We start from the raw sequence: 17167 nt of genomic DNA on the forward strand, positions 1-17167 counted from the left end.
GCGGTTTGAGAGCCAGACCTGTCACATCAATTTTTCAGCAAGCCATGAAAATGCTCATCTCAAGGCTTCAAAACTGGCCTTCAGAAGCCAACAGGTGATGTCACAGTAGCTGTGTCCATAAGTTATGCTATCTGTGGTTCTTAAGCATATAAAATGGGTTGTTTTCTGTGCTACAGTCATGATCCAGCTTACTTTGAACATGCATTGCTAAGCTAGCAACTGAAGCCATGAAGTCTATTACCTCCGAAAAGATAATAAATTAAGGCATTTTCTCATAGACATCCATACAATTTGACTTAATTTAGCAATCCAAAACTGCGGCACTAACAGCTAGAAAGTTTAGTGCACAGAACCAGGGGTTATGTTTTGTGTTTGTGAAAGAGACCTTAGTTGCTTTTGTGTAACAGTTGTTTGACTTGACATTGCAGCCTTGTCGATGCAGATCCTGAAACCAGCTGGCTTTGTCGAAACGTCACACTACCCTCTGCTCCTGCTTGTGTATGTATCAACAAAAGTGTGTGTCTATTAGAAATGCAGTCTCCACTCCAAGTTATATGAGGACATATCCGTCCATATCAATGCAAACATGCCAAGCAGATAAATTTCTTTGTCCCTGACACCTGCTGGATAATAATTACACTGTGACAAACTGAACCTCCTCTCCACCATGTTTTCATGAGCGTTCCTTTCTTCCAGCCTTGAACTATATTTTTATTCTCCAGGTCAGATCTAGGTTTCTCACCGTTTTAGAAAAAAAAAACACACTACTATAATTTATTGTATCGTCATTCATACCTGTAAAAATGATTTAGTAGAAGTTTAAATCATTAGGAATTATTTCACCTCTTCATCACAGTCATAACTTGCAGTTGAAACTCTTACACCATTTAGCAGGCACGCCGTTGATTTTGAGTAAGTTTTTCTATTCCATGTCCCCATTTTTCTCTGTTTTCTGTTCATCTGCTGTTGCTTTTCTTGCGCTGTATAGCTCAAATGTTTAATTTAAAAAATAGACTGCAGAAAATTAGGACATAAGGTTATGCACTTTATTTTCACATGGACACAAAGTTAGGACTGAAATAAGGATCGCATCACTTGTGGTAGCCTCGATTTCACTTCACTGCTCTGCTTGTGGTGCAGCGATGGGACACCTGGTGACCAGATGGTGTCAGAGCAGTTTCACTTGGATTGGGCCACGGTGCTGGTGAGCAGCTTCGGCGCCATCGTGCTGCGTTGTGACGGGCAAGGCAGCGGCTTCCAGGGCACCAACCTGCTGCATCGGATCCAGAAGAAACTGGGCGTGTTTGAGGAGCAGGATCAGAAGGATGCACTTAAGTATGTGGATAAAGTCGTGCTGCTTTATTGAGAAAAACACATTAAACTGTGTAATTTGCAGAAGTCATCTGCCAGATCTTAAAGCCACATTTATTCACACGCACACACACACAAATAAATTTACATTATCATCTGTAAATTCTTCATTAGTTACTGCTATGAAAATATATTTTGCACACACACTGATAGCAGCTGGTCTGGCAGAACTGAAAACGTGCATTTAATGTGCAAGTGTTAAACAAACACTGTGAATTTAATATAGTATAATGGATCGTTTATTGCAAACAGCTGCTAAAACATCTTGTAAGTTAGAGCTACAGCTGCTACTGTGAGACAGTTTTTCTAAAAGTCAAACTGAACCAATGTTTATCTTTGACAGTTTTATTCTAAAGGAGCCCTATGTTGACAAAAACAGAGTCGGAGCATTTGGAAAGGTAAGAATAGTGTCAGTATGTGCATTCTGGGTCCAAAGATTGACCAAAATAGTCCATTCTACACTCAAGTATCTCTGTGTTAACATGCAGTTGTTGTACTTCAGGTGTATGGAGGCTATGTGACCAGCCTGTTGGTCAGCGGTGAGGAATCTCCTGTAAAATGCGGCGCTGTCCTCTCACCCATCACAGATTTTGAATTGTATGGTAAGCTGTGTTTGTTTGCAGCTTTTTGCATTTGAAAAATCACCACTCCACTACGTGTACTAAACAAATGCAGTAACCCTGCATAATCAGTCAGGCTCAGGCAGCACTGACAGAATATTCAGAGGAAAAGGGAAGACAGATTGCAAATCTAGCACCTTTAACCCCACAGCGGGGATATCTTTTCAGGGACTGCGTCACGCAAGTAGGCACTCATGAGTATGATGGTGCAGACAAACCTAGAACTCAATCACATCAGCGCCAGACGAAGTTAACAACACCAGCCTCACCTCGGCTACCCGAGGAATACAATGTGTGAAATGCAGAAGTGCTGTGCACCGAGGGAGTGACAGTACGAGAGACGCAGGGAACAAGGAACGAGGCGCGGTGCTGTTGTAGCTGGAGGCGCACCGAGTCAGGAAAGTGCAAATTAAGGAGGAGCTGGGCGTTGCGGTGTGACTGATTTCCTATCTATTTGATTTCTCTCGCTCTGCCAGAGGCGGTGAGAGACGTGCCATGACACTGGAATTGCGGAATTGCAAATGAAGACTCTTGTAACAGCCTCAAAACTAAGGAATATGTAGATGGCTGAATATATTTAGACATAGGGATAAAAAACCACCCTCAAACAAAGAGTGATTAATGGAAGATTTGATTTGATCTTAACAACAAAGCTAATAAAAGATAACCGAAGCCTATTTCCCCCTCTAGCTTCTGCATTTTCTGAGAGATACCTTGGACTGCCCAAACCTGACACAAGAGCATACACGGTAAGATTTTATTACTTTTTTTTTTTTTCATTTTCTTTCCAGTTGTAATAATTATCAAAATAATCTGCTGAAATGTGTTTTTTAGATGGCAAATTTAGCCCACAGAGCGTCTCAGTTTATGGATAAGAAGTTTCTGATTATCCATCCTACAGCTGACGGTAGGTCAGGAATTATAATCATCTTCATAACTGAATATGTAAAAGATAAACAATAATCTGTCTCATTTGGTTTCTTTAGAAAAAGTCCACTTTCAACATACAGCGAAATTCATTGCCCAGCTCATCAGTGAAAAGGCCAACTACACCCTACAGGTATGCAGTCTTTCTTTTCCTTGTTCAGTCCAACCTCTGGGAGCTTTGTGATCCCAGTGGTGGTCTCGCAGCAGGCAGAGGATTAGCCCTTCACAATGTCTGCCTCACACATAATGAGATTATAAGACCTCCTTGGGCATCCTGCATTAACACCATGACTAATCCCTTTATAACACATTGCTCTGCTGGCGAATGTTCATCAAAGCTCATTACTGACCAACAGACACATTAGTGTGCACAGTATTAATATTAGGTCTCTACTAGTTTATGATGGGTTCAAATAAACACTATCACTTAGTTACTGTCGGTTGAAAAACACTTTGAGCTCTGGTAATATACACTTACTAGATAGTTTATAAGCTTTGCTAATACCAGGTTGGAACCTCTTTTGCCTTCAGAACTATCTTAATTATTCTGGTACAGATTCAAAGTTTTCTCTTCGGTCACGCTCGGTTGATTTTTCTAGTCGGCACACTCATTTCCTCCATTACGCGCTGGCTCCATTACCCGCTGGCTGCTTCCCAAACAAACACACGTGCGGCTTGGCACTTGCGCTGTACGTAACAAGTCACGCGACGTGACGCTGCGGCTGTGATTGGTTCGGCTCTGCGCTACTTAATTTGGATTGACTGACCTTTTTTTTTTTTTTTTTTTTTTTTGTTGAGGACAAGAGCGGCGAGGTCTATCGCGATAGCTTAATTTCTCTATCGAGTAAAAGTTATATCGCGATACATATCGTTATCGTTCTATCGCCCAGCTCTAGTGGCTGCACATCAGTGATGTGAATATCCCATTTCACCACATCCCAAATTCAGTCATTTGAGTACAGCGAACTTTCTGCAGCCCTACACCAGTAACAAGCGAAACATGTACTGTTAGAAAGAGGGGATTCACGAGTTTCACATAGTTGCTGGTAGGTAGCAGTGGTTACAGTGAGTCCAAACATGCTCCCAAAAATTTGGGACAAGTTTAACTATCGTATGGACATTTGCCATGCGTGTGGAGGGCGACATATTGAGCACTTGTGAACATTGTAAGTTTTATATGTAAAACTTTATGTTCAGCCATGTATTTAAAAATTTAAACCAAGCTTCTATGTATATTACTTTAAAAGGTATAGCCTTTTATAACCGGATTATTCTTTTGATAACACCCTGTATATGCCATCCCAGTGTTGCAACAGGAAAACTGAAACCTTCATGCTCTGAACACTTGGTGTGGTCTTTAGCTGCTCTAGGTTGGACATGTTGCACATTAAGAGATGCTTTTCTGTATACCTAGGTTATAATAAAATGGTTAATTGAGTTACTATTGCCTTCCTATCAGCTCAAAGTGGATTGACAATTCTCCTCTAACATCAACAAGGCATTTTCACTAAGAGAACTACCACTCACTTTTCAAACTAGTCTCTTTAAACCATAGAAATGGTCCTGGTAGAGCAGCAGTTTCTGAAATATTCGGACCAGTCTTACTGGCACCAATAATACATTAAAGGTTACTAAAATTACCTTTCTTCCCTATTCCGTTGCTTATTTGGAGCATGTGTGCATGCCTAACTGTACTGAACTGCTGTCATGTTATTAGATATTTGCGTTGACATGCAGCTGAACAGGTATCTAATCGTAAGTGAGCCAGACCAGTGAAGATACCTTGTCTGTTAGTAATAACAGTTCAACTACACATTTAATCCCTGAGATCCCTAAATGTAAAAAGATCTGAAATTTCAATAACATTTTTCAGTTTTTCTACATAATTAAGAAAGAGTTGTTATTAATTGATCTATTACTTAATTACTCTGCTATAGTATAAATTGTCGTAGGGGAGGTCTTTATATGCAGGAAAACACTTAAATTTATTAAAATACAATTAAAGGTTCAAAATGTATGCCCTCCTTCATATTTTCCAAAGCCATCCATTGGAGTAAACTGTTGTTTTCACTTAGCCAGGATGGTATTATTGTAGGGTCAATACCTTATAATAAAAAGTGCTTTGAGGCAACTGATATTGTGATTTGGTGGTATATAAATAAAACTGAAATCAATTGATTGTGTGAGGTTCTGATCCACAGTCCATGTCAAATGATAGATGGCTGCCAACCAGCAGAGGAACTAAACAAAGTAAAGCTGTTAGCATGAAAACTGATTTTAGCTACCTGAGATAAAAACTTTGCTGTGTTTCTTTGTAGGTGTACACTATATTTAGACGCTATTGACAGAAAGACCAATTTACCTCACGAAACACAGAGCTTTGTAGCCTCCTTGCAATCGAAGAACAAAGTCCACAGAGTGAGGCAGCAGTGCTAACCACTGTGCCACCCTGCTGCACACTTCAGAAGATTATTTCATCAGCATCAAAAAAAGATTTTTAAAGACCAAAAATGTCATTTGTATCCAGTTTCTTCAGATATACCATTCAGTAATCATATTAGTAGCATGACTAGCATGAATGCTAGTCCCCTAGAAGTTCAGTAAATGATTTTGTAATTAATTTTGGTTAAATTAAAAAAAAAATTAAGAATCACTAAACACTGAATTCAAGTGATGTTCTTCCCTTATTCTTTGTGTTTAAGATCTACCCAGACGAGGGCCACTTCATCCACAGTGAAGCAACGAGGCAGCATCTCAGTCAGTCCTTGGTGAACTTTTTTGAGGAGTGCTTCAGGCTACCAGAAAGAGTGTTTGAGGAGGCTCTGGAAGAAGAGATTGAAGATGAGGGTTAGACTGGCCTCATAGGGCTCCTCCTGTGCCCCAGATCCTTCCAACCCATCTGGTCATCTACCTCCCTCCATTCTGTCCCTGGTGTCCACAGTATGCAACTCCCATTTGTCCTTGGTCCATCGTTTTCCTCCCCGTGTCCACACACTGCACCTGAGACTGCCTTTTTCCAGCAGACAACACATTTGATCCTCCACCCATTCTTACTCCCTTCCCTCCTGCCCCAAGTTGGAATCAAAAAGGCTCGTGAGAGCCAGTAAAGACTGATGACCTGATATGAAGTCTGGGAAAATACTGACGGGAAGCAGTCTTCTCCACAACAGGGGAAGGACCAGCTCCTCAAAAGCAGTGGAGAGAAAGGATCAGCTCTCACACAGACTTAAAGCTGTGAGGAGAAGGAACACTTTATAGCACATAACTTGTGGGCTTGTATATTAATGAAAATCAGACCCCTGGTGAAAAACGCTAACTGGCATTGGTCATAAATGGGTGTCTGGAATAGTGGGGATACAGGAAATGTTACTATTTTTAAAGTTGTGAAGAACTTTTCATGTTGGACTGTGATTGTGTCTGTTGTTCTTACAGTATGTAAAATAGCACACAAGCATTCATCCAGCTATAACATGTTTTTCTTTTGGTACTCATGTTTGCCCTGATGTTAGTTTTATCTTGTAAATTTCATTTTACGTATTTCAGTGATGCTGACAGAATTCCCTGTTTTGAAAACTATTCCAAGAGAAAAAATACCTTTATTTATCTGACACAGTTTTATTGTGACGCTCGCAGTTATTCAAATGTTGAAAACAAAAACAAAAAAAGCATTAACTTGTTTTAGTCACTGTGCCTTACTTTGTCAAAAAACATCCAGCTGTGAGGTTGCATCTCTAGAGTGGATTTTTAGGGAATAGTTTAACATGTTGGCAAGATTGATACCACTTCTGATTGTTAAATATGAAGCTACAAGTATCTACTTAGCTAAGCCTAGCGCAAAGACTGGGCACTCTGGGAAACCACTATCCACCAGCCTGCCTGTTTCTGGGTCAGCCCCTGTTAGCTAATCTATGATGTACACTATGGTAGGTTATGGCAGTGTGGACTGTATCCTGGCCAGGAGCAAGGACTTCCTAGAGTCACCAGAGATGTTAGTATATTCATTTTTAACCCTTTTTGATAGAAACAGGCTAGCTGTACATATTTCTCTGCTTCAAATCTTTACGCTACATGAACCTTAAGCTAGCTGTCGTTTCATATTTAACAGATATGTGAGTAGTATCAATCTTCAGATAAAACTCATAGTAAGCGTATTCCCCTTAATGCCTTGTGAATATTAATTGTTTTCTACTTACAGCTTGAAATTGAACTAGTTGCAGCAAATTGGCTTTTTCTTTTTTAAACAGACAAATCATTTCAGAAAATATACCCACTGACACCATGACAAAGCTAAAAATGTACATAATCTGCATGCACAGTTGCTTATAATAAGTATGTGAATGTTAGGTGAAGAAAATGATGGAAAGTGCAATAGTGAAAGTGAAAAGTGTACATCAGCAAATACACTGAGCAAGTGTCATAAGAAGCCAAAGGGACCCTGCATCCTGAAAAATTATGCATTTACATAAGAGAGAAAAATCATTTTGGCATATCACCCAAAATAATGACTCCTTGAGGCACAATTTTAATTTAACATCTTTTATTTATTTATTTATTGTTTTGTTTTTTGAATGGCCACTTGTGTTACGCTTCAGTGCATGTTATGAGGTAATTTGCAGCACTATCCCTGATAGCTGAGTCAACATGGTAATTTTTGACATCTTGAATGTTCCTTACTGGATTGCATAAGTTACATTTCCAGTAGTATTGTGATTGAGATCCCAGTCTCGTCAGCTTGATGTGTAAATGTTATTCAAATATCATTTTATTCTAAAAAACATAAAACAAAAAAAAGAAAGAAAGAAAGAAAAGAAAAAACTATTACCTGAGTGTTATTTGTGCATAAAGCATTTTGGAAGTTACATTTGACTATTCATTTCTGTTCTCCTGTTGCTGTCCTTGAATTAAGTTGAAAGTGGACTTTATTTGTTGCCAATGACAACAAAATTTTTGTTGATGGCTGTTGAGGACTTTTTTCCCCAGATGCTCAACTTTGTTATCCAAAGCATAGAAGGACATTAATGGCAGACTGTGGCATGAAGGTAAATGTTAGAATAAAAACTGATATTTTATCAGACTTTGTTTTTATTTTTATTTTTTGATTGTTGCATCTTGTGACATTTTTTGTGACCTTTTTGTGGATTTTTAAGCTATATTAGGGTTTATGGCAACTTGAGAAGTGCAGAACTAAAAACATAATATCCTCTTGTTGAGTGATGATGTAACAGCAACAAGCCTAGACCTCTGCAAATTCTTACTGGCACCATTCCTGTGCACTATCCCAAACATTTGGACACTTCACAAAAGAATAACAGCAGTGCTAAGATGTCAAAGGGACATTAAGATTAGGATCAGGTATTTTTTGTAGGGGCTAGTCCAAACTGTGGAACAGTATGTTAATGACTGACCTTTGTGCTGTTGTGCATGGGGTCATCTTAGTTGTTCTGATGGCTGAAGTTTATCTCTGCCAATGAGGGAAGTTGAGTTATTTTATTTAAAATAACTTAACCCTCAGTCTATATTTTGCCAGTACTAACGTGTTTACATTATGCTAACAGTAGCTCTCAAGTTAGTCATGAGGTAGTAGACATTACATCTGGATGGTTAAGACTTGCTCTGTTGCAGACATAAACACCTGGAGACATGACTGAGTAGTCATTCAGTGCATCCATAATTGGTTCATCGCAGGTTGTGAAATCTGTCAGAGAGGGTGCTGTGGCAAAAACCTTGTTTTAGTCACTAGTATACTGCCATGCTCTCCCATAGTTTACATAATACTTTAATAGTAGCCCAAGAATTTGGACCATTTCCATCTGTTAGTGCTGCTTAAGTGCTTTTTTGTTTTGGAAACTGAAGAAGCACGGTCACCCAGAAATGGCCAGTGACATCAGACTGGATAAACACTGGACAGTGATCATTGGTTTGTGGACTATAATTTTGAAGGCTTAAGCTTGTTAGTTTGCCATCTTGGTTTTTGGGAACCAGACTTGGCACGCCTGAAAATCAGAGGAAACAGTAGACTAATATATTGAGGAGGTATTCAGCAGAAGTTAGCCACCCCCTAAAGCATGTCCTGCTTTATTGTTTGTTCTAATTTATAAGAAACATTTATAAAATCTGATTTATTTTGGCCACCTGCTGATCATTAAATAAAACGTGTCCTTGAGGCACTTCAGCTCCAACCTAGAAGCTAGGTTAACCTGTCAAATAATTTACAGTTGATATCTTATTAGATCACATCTAAGTACTTTCAACTCAACTCACGAGCTAACTCTTCACTATTTTGAGGGGAACTGAGCCCTGAGCCTGACAGTGTAATAAAATACAGCAACACAACTGTAAACCAAGCTACAACATCCACAAAGCACAACATCCATTTAAATCCTGCACTATACCAATATTTATGTTGCCTGCATAAATCTTTCCATTTCAATTCAGCTGTAGTTTACACAGATGCACAGTACCACAAATACAAAATCAAACAAGTTAAATTATGTGTAAATATTTTCAAGTCATGATTGAAGCAGCGAATTAGCTGCTGAATAGGAGTGGCACTTTGCTAAAATTCATCAGAAGAAATATATTTGCTCAAAGGCACTTTTAGTCCCAGTGTAAACAGGATTGTAGTTGTATATCAGCGCTTTGCTCTCCCCCTCCTCAGTTTCAAATTTGTGAAAGTTCTTCCTGGCTGTGGCGAGAGAAAACAATACCAAATTTACACATCACAAGTCACTTGGCATTTTCAGCTACTGACCAGTCTACAAGGAAGCAAAAATGATGCTTTCCTACCCTCATTGACAAAGAATTCGGCCATATAGAAGGTGGTCTTGACTGCCGACGGGGAATGGGGAATAGAAGGCCGTGTCCATTCAAAAGCATTTTTCTCTGGATGCCACTGTGTCCCGTAAATAGGATAGTCATATGCTGCCAAGAGGTACAGAAAAAAAAAAAAGAATATTTTTAAAAAAGTGTCCTATTTTGCTAAAAACCTAGTAACATAATGCTGAATTAGACACTCAGTACCTTCCACTGTTGACACAAACTCTACATTTCCATCTGTGTTTACAGAGAGAACTTTGTAAAACTTCTTCAGTTCCTCATTTGTATTGTAAGTCTGAAAGCAATAGACATGACAGGTTAGTTAGACTGCATTCAAGCAACTGCCGCTTTTCATCAAGCTGTTGACTCAGTCTAATCTCAGACGATAGAAATGAATGACATACCAACATTCCCAAGCTCCATTTGTGAGAGTTAACCGTCAGTGGCTCAGAGGCTAGATCTTTCATGAGCTGAGCAGGGAAGCCTTTAAACATCCTGCTGTCTTCAGCTTTTGGGAAGGGAGCATACCTTAATGATTAATCAGCAATTTTACAAACAAATAAGCACTCTCTCATTAGCTGTATAAGGTAGTTCATCTAAAGATATGATCCTCAGATAAAGTGTGGTTGGTACAGGCTTGACATGAAAACTGATCAAGTTTAAAACACAAAGATGGATTTTTAAAGTCTTTACTATTTCAGTCACCTATAATATTTAATTTATTCACTGAAAAACTGTTTTAAAATCTAGTTTCATTCATGTTAAGAAAATAAATCTCTTCCTTTCACAGTTTATACTATACCTGCAATGCTGCAAAAAACACCCCAAGAAAAACAGGTTACTACCATTTCACAAGTGAGAAGCAAAATGAAAAATGTTTAGTCACACAAAACATACCATTAGTGAAGTTCAGAGGCAATGCCGCGCCGCTCGTATTGGTATATGCCAGTATTGTATTTTTGCTTGTTAAATACATCAGCTGTTCAAACCCGAGACAAGTACCCCACACAGGAAAATAGTCGCCACGCTTGTTTGCCTGAAAATAATTCACACTCTTTGTTATGACACTTTGTAATGACAGTGTTGGTGTTGCCCTAAAACATGATAATCAGTGTTGATCCAGGGCTGTCACGGAGACTGATCAATCACATTTTTATGATGTAGCAACTCTGCAGTTTGGGTGAAAAGGCCGCACGTAGGAGAAGTTAAATTTCAGGCTTTCTCACAGATCAGCTATACAGATATTGGTGTTTCCAACACAAAGCTTTTTCTTTTCTTTTTAAACTTAACTAAAGTTAATTAATTTAAATATTTTCACCTTTACTTTTGATTTTGGTTTAGTCTTTATTAGTTTACGTGGGATTTGTCACTTCATCATACTTCCATGATTTATCATTTACAATCCTGAGCTACAAAGCAATGGCATCACACCAAGGAACTGTTCATTAGATTCAAGCAGAATCTGCACAGATTCTAGCAGTGTGTCATGATAAAAAAATTTTAATTATTATTTTTATTAATAGTGTCTTGCCTGAGTAAGTCTTCATGTACGTTTGCAGTGCTCATTCCTAAATGTCTTTGTATGACCATGTGTAAATAAAAATAAAACCATACAGCCAAAACAATAATCTGTTCTTAATCCTTAACGGACTGCATGTTACGGATTTTCAGTCAGATGCAAAAACAGTATCTTAATATTTACGTAACTTATAATAATATATTTACACTACAATTTAAAATCCAGAGCGGGTATTTGTCAGTTGACCAGTTTAGCGTTGAACAAACCAACACACCGCCTAGCTCCAGCCATCATTATTTTAGTCTTCCAAACAACATAATATGATGCTATAGCAGCAACACCAACAACCGGCTGTCAGATCCACCCTTATTAATATACATCATAATGAGCATCATTAAACAGATAAAAGTATTTTCAACCTTTACCTCAATAGCGAGCTCATAAAAGATTTTAGCAGCCCTTTCATAACCAGATGAGACGATGCTGACACCGCCACCTGGGTAAAGGATCCTGTAAACAAAGAAAACTGAGTCAAAATTAAAGAAGAAAATGAGAAACATGAAATAAGATAAATATACCATAAAATCTGATATGTTGCGGTTTTAAATGAGATATTTTTACGTGGATACACCAATTATGCAGGCAGTGCTGATCAATTAAAAAATACTAGTAATACTAACAACAATGTATTAAAAATGCATCTATCTAAATGAATGATTAGATTAGATTAGATTAGATTAGATAGAACTTTATTAATCCCTCGGGTGGGTTCCTCTGGGAAATTCGATTTCCAAAAAAGCACAGCACCGACAGAGTTACAGAATATTATATATATATATATATATATATATATATATATATATATATATATATATATATATATATAAATACAGAGACAATATAAATAAAATATACGAAGGGGATAAATAGAATAAATAGGAATAAAAATAAAAATACAAGTGAATTGCACATTTCAAGTATTGAGTCTATTGCACCGTTGACTATTTACAAAAGTATTGCACAAAAGGTATTGCACAGTGAGGTGAAGAGGCACTACAGCTTAGTTGTTCCCCCCTCCTTTGTCCTCCTGTTTCCCCTCCCTCTCCCCTCCAGAGAGGAGTTAAACAGTTTGATGGCGTGTGGGACAAAGGAGTTTTTAAGTCTGTTAGTTCTTGTCTTTGGGAGAAGCAACCTGTCACTGAACAGACTCTTCTGGTTGTTAATGGCCGTGTGCAGAGGATGCCTGGCATTGTCCATAATGTCCATCAGTTTCTTTAATGTCCTTTTCTCTGCCACTGTCACCAGAGTGTCCAGCTTCATGCCGACCACAGAGCTAGCCCTCCTGATCAGTTTCTCCAGCCTGGATGAGTCCTTCTTTGCTGTGCTGCTCCCCCAGCACACCACAGCATAGAAAAGTACTCCAGCAACCACCGACTGGTAAAACATCCTCAGGAGCTTCCTGCAGATGTTAAAAGACCTCAGCCTCCTGAGGAAGTACAGTCGGCTTTGGGCTTTTTTATACAGGTGCTCTGTGTTGCATGACCAGTCCAGTTTATTGTCCACCCACAGCCCGAGGTACTTGTACTTGTTGACCACCTCCACCTCCTCCCCCTCTATCTGAACCGGCAGTGGACCTGCTCTAGACCTCCCGAAGTCCACAACCAGTTCCTTAGTCTTTGAGGTGTTGAGTTGCAGGTGGTTTGTGTGACTCCATGCGACAAAGTTCCTCACCAGACTTCTGTACTCCTCTTCCTGATCATCCCAGATACACCCCATGATGGCTGTGTCGTCTGCAAACTTCTGAATGTGGCATAATTCAGAGTTGTAGCAGAAGTCAGAGGTGTACAGGGTGAAGAGAAGAGGGGACAGCACAGTTCCCTGTGGTGCTCCTGTGCTGCTGACCACTGTGTCAGACGTGATGTCCTTCAGCCTGACGTACTGTGGTCTGTCGGTGAGGTAGTCGGAGATCCAAGCCACCAGGCAGGGGTCCACCTCCATCCTGTTCAGTTTTTCTTGAAGCATACAGGGCCGGATGGTATTAAAGGCACTGGAAAAGTCAAGAAACAGGATCCTGACCGTGCCTTTTCCCCCATCCAGGTGTGAGTGGGCTCTGTGTAGGAGGTACAGGATGGCATCCTCCACTCCGACACCCGCCTTGTATGCAAACTGTAGTGGGTCCTGGGCATGTTGTACCTGTGGTCGGAGGAGGTTGAGGAAGAGCCGCTCTAGAGTCTTCATAAGATGTGACGTCAGTGCCACCGGTCGGAAGTCATTCAGCTCATTGGGCCGGTTCTTTTTGGGGACTGGGACGATGCAGGATGTCTTCCATAGGGCGGGCACTCTCCCCAGTCGCAGACTGAGGTTGAAGACTCGTTGTAGCGGCTCCCCAAGTTCAGCAGCACACGCCTTTAGCATCCTAGGACACACCTTGTCTGGGCCTGCTGCCTTTCTGGGGCGAAGCTTCCTCAGTTGTCTCCTGACCTGATCCACTGTGACACTGGGAGATGTTTGGGAGGAGGGGAGGGGGGGAGATGTCTTGCTGCTGAGAGAGGGATTGGAGGAGGGGGGTGTCATGGTGTCAGGAAGGGGGGGAAGCGAGGGAGGTAGGAGAGTGGGGATTGGACTCTGTAGTGAAGGTGAGGGTGGGGGGGTTGTGGGCTGGTCAAACCTGTTGAAGAAGTTGTTAAGTTCGTTTGCCTTCTCCACAGTCCCCCCCCACTGTGCTTTTCTTGGTGTTGTGGCCTGTGATGGTTTTCACACCATTCCAGACCTCCCTCATGTTGTTCCTCTCCAACTTCTGCTCCACCTTCCTCCTGTAGGTGTCCTTTGCTTCCCTCAGGCAGCGTTTCACCTCCCGCTGTGCTGCCTTCATCTCCTCCTTCACTTTGCTCCTGAAAGCCTTCTTCTTCATGTTGAGGACAGCTTTGACTTCCTGTGTTACCCACGGTTTGTTATTAGGATAACACCGTACCGTCTTAGCAGGGGCGACCGTGTCCACACAAAAGTTGAGGTAGTCTGTAAGACAGTGTGTCGCCCCCTCTATGTCCTCACCATGTGGGCTCAGGAGCACATCCCAGTCTGTGTTGTCATAACAGTCCCTCAGAGCATCCTCCTTTTCTGGGGTCCATCTCCGGATGGAGCGCGTTGTGACCGGTTGCCTTTGGACGAGGGGTGTGTATTGTGGCTGTAGGTAAACCAGGTTGTGGTCTGACTTCCCTAGTGGGGGGAGGGGGGTGGCTCTGTATGCATCTCTCACATTAGCATACAGTAGGTCAATTGTCCTGTTGCTCCTTGTGGGACAATTCACAAACTGGTGAAAAGCAGCCAGAGTAGAGTCCAGTGTGGCATGGTTAAAGTCTCCAGATATAATAATGAAAGCCTCGGGGTTTTGTGTCTGAAGTCTTGCTGTGACTGTGTGTATTTTCTCACAGGCAGCTGTTGTGTCGGCCCTCGGAGGGATGTAAACACACACAGATCACATGACTGAACTCCCGAGGTAGATAATATGGCCGCAAGCTAACAGCTAGCAGCTCCAGGTCCGGACGGCATACCGAAACTTTAACGCAGACGTGTCCAGGGTTACAGTATCTGTTGTTAACGTAGACAATGAGTCCCCCACCTCTGCTTTTTCCGCTGGCCTGCGTGTCCCTATCGGCTCTCACGGATGTGAAACCGCATAGGTCTACGTTAGCCTGCGGCGTTAGCTCGGTTAGCCACGTCTCCGTGAAGATAAACAAGCTGCACTCACGGTATAGTCTGTGGTTGTTCAGAGCGCACAGTTCATCAATCTTATTCTGTAACGAGTTCACGTTGCCCATGATCACTGTCGGGATTGATGGTTTGAATCGCCTCCGGTGATCCGCTCTCCTGGCTCCAGCTTTGCAGCCTCTGTAGCTCCTCTTTAGCTCGGCCGGGATGTTGTGTCGCATGCCGGTCTGTCCCTTTGTTTTTAGTGCCAGCAGCTCCGCTCTCGAATAGATGAAGGAACTGGTTCCAGAAGTTTTAAAAAGTGCATTATCCATCTTGTATCGCTATATCTAAGAGGTATAAGTAGAGGAAGGTGAAAAAAAGTTTGAAAAGCCTAGTCTAAAAAAGTTAAAGTTAACAAAAAAGGTGCGGTGTTGCAGAGCTACTTGGAAAGGCTGCCGTCACTCCAGCGCCATCTTAGATGGATAAGGACTGAAAAAAATATATTTATTTAATCTATAATTATTGATATATAACTCACATACCTAGCAATTAATCACCATCAACTTATGGTAAACTCTTCTTCTTTCAGCTCTTCCCTTTAGGGCTCACTATAGCAGATCACCTGCCTTCAATTGACGTTAGCCCTTGTACCCTTACAGCAAACTCCTAATCAAAATGGTTCGTTGGTTCTCAGCTCAGCGTATTGTCTTTTTGTTAGTGCCAACATCTATAAACCATGTATCAACAGAGGACACTGCTGCTCACTGATCGCAACCTGTCTTCTTAACCTAGCTTGAATAAGGCTTTCCCATATTTTCATGCAATGACTCAGCATCTTTATCCCTCTGTAGTTACTCATCCAGTATAGATCCAATCACACCTTTTATTGTTTGTGAAAAGCCCTAAATCCACCAAACAGGGCTCCAACTGTCTAACTGTATATGTACTGACCCATTGATTGAGTTGAACAGTGTCTTATAGTCTTCCAGTGTCTGGTTTATCCTGCAGAAGCAATAAGTTCAATGCAAACACACTGGGTTAGACACACGCCATTACGCAACACCTCCTCTTATAAAAGTGTGACAAAGTATGCAGTCAGATAATAACATGCAGAGGTAATGTCGGCAGATGATAACAGCTCACATGACAGGTACAACTCTAGCTCCTGCTGACTCCAGGAACTTCACATAGGAGGCAGCTATGTAAGCTGTTTGGCTAGGTTGGGGTAAATAAACGTCCTGTGCCAGTACACCTGTTGGAACAAAAACACAGCGCACATGTCCTTCTGTTATAATGCTGGCATTTTCCATAGTGATACAAAAACAGCAAAAAGTTTACTGTGTTACGGCAGGTTTAGTGTAACTGTCGCCCGATGCTTCCCACGTGTAAAGCTGCAAGTTAGCTTAGATAACAGTTGTAGTAAATATCGTTTTAATAACGCCTTAACTTACCTATTATGGGTTTTTCGTTTTGTCTATCAGTCTGGGCTGATAAATAAAATGGCAAACTGGAAAGAAAGACGCACAGCAAGAGCAAGCACATGTTTCTAGTTTTGAAAAAGGTCTTCTCGGGTAAAAGAAATGCTATTAAACAGTTTTTATGCCAGAAAAAGTCTTCGACATATACTTATCAACGAGCCGCGCGTAGCTACCGCAGTCATTGGTAGCTACTTAAAGCGGTACCGCCCACTTTTTATACGCATACAGCTACGTAAAAACCGGATTGTCTTCTTCAAAATAAAAGCACCCCTCCCGCCTGGAACTATCTGTTAATAATAACCCACCGAATAAATAAATAAATGATTACTTCCTCCAGTGCTCAAGCACTAAATTACGCCAAAAACATGTTTCATATATATATATACATATATATATATATATATATATATATATATATATATACACACACATATACACACACACCCGTGTGTGTGTGTGTGTGTGTGTGTGTGTGTGTGTGTGTGTGTGTGTGTGTGTGTGTGCCTTTGTTTTGCTTTCTCTGACAGCCTTCAGCGGCGAATAGGATTCATTCTGGCCAGTCATAATTTTGCCACTATAAACTAAAAGTAAAAATCTAAGTGAATAAACATATTTAACTGCATCCCAGTTTGACAGCATTTAAAATTGTATTCATGCTGTTAGATGGATGATATTCTATTTTTAGTCAAATTAAACACCTTTACACAATAAGCTAATACTGAAAAGGTGGAAAAAGTGAACAAACT

At 40.7% G+C, this 17167-nt stretch overlaps 2 protein-coding genes across 8 annotated transcripts in view; one reads left to right on the forward strand and one right to left on the reverse strand.

Annotated features, from left to right (window-relative positions):
• LOC113029320 (dipeptidyl aminopeptidase-like protein 6) overlaps nt 1-7992 on the forward strand; it is a 261437-nt gene extending 253445 nt beyond the window's left edge. For all 6 annotated transcript variants that reach the window (XM_026180141.1, XM_026180142.1, XM_026180143.1 and 3 more), the window contains 8 exons: nt 429-498; nt 1141-1335; nt 1715-1769; nt 1874-1973; nt 2682-2740; nt 2826-2898; nt 2978-3051; nt 5621-7992. In XM_026180141.1, the coding sequence (XP_026035926.1) occupies nt 429-498; nt 1141-1335; nt 1715-1769; nt 1874-1973; nt 2682-2740; nt 2826-2898; nt 2978-3051; nt 5621-5770 (776 nt within the window). In that variant the 3' untranslated portion in view covers nt 5771-7992. The remainder of the gene's footprint in view (nt 1-428; nt 499-1140; nt 1336-1714; nt 1770-1873; nt 1974-2681; nt 2741-2825; nt 2899-2977; nt 3052-5620) is intronic.
• Nucleotides 7993-9291: 1299 nt separating this feature from the next.
• Nucleotides 9292-16718, reverse strand: ggh (gamma-glutamyl hydrolase (conjugase, folylpolygammaglutamyl hydrolase)). Of its 2 annotated transcripts, XM_026180144.1 has the most exons (9): nt 16395-16718; nt 16087-16195; nt 15895-15945; nt 11679-11763; nt 10632-10770; nt 10139-10242; nt 9939-10029; nt 9705-9839; nt 9292-9603 (listed from the first exon to the last, which is right to left on the reverse strand). In XM_026180144.1, exons 1-9 carry the CDS (start codon nt 16483-16485, stop codon nt 9485-9487), a joined length of 924 nt encoding a protein of 307 aa, XP_026035929.1. In that variant the 5' UTR covers nt 16486-16718; the 3' UTR covers nt 9292-9484. The 2 variants fall into 2 exon arrangements, with proteins under 2 accessions (XP_026035929.1, XP_026035930.1); XM_026180145.1 differs by lacking the exon at nt 15895-15945.
• Nucleotides 16719-17167: the final 449 nt, after the last annotated feature.

This window comes from Astatotilapia calliptera, chromosome 9 (assembly GCF_900246225.1).
Source record: "Astatotilapia calliptera chromosome 9, fAstCal1.2, whole genome shotgun sequence".
NCBI classification, from domain to species: domain Eukaryota; kingdom Metazoa; phylum Chordata; class Actinopteri; order Cichliformes; family Cichlidae; genus Astatotilapia; species Astatotilapia calliptera.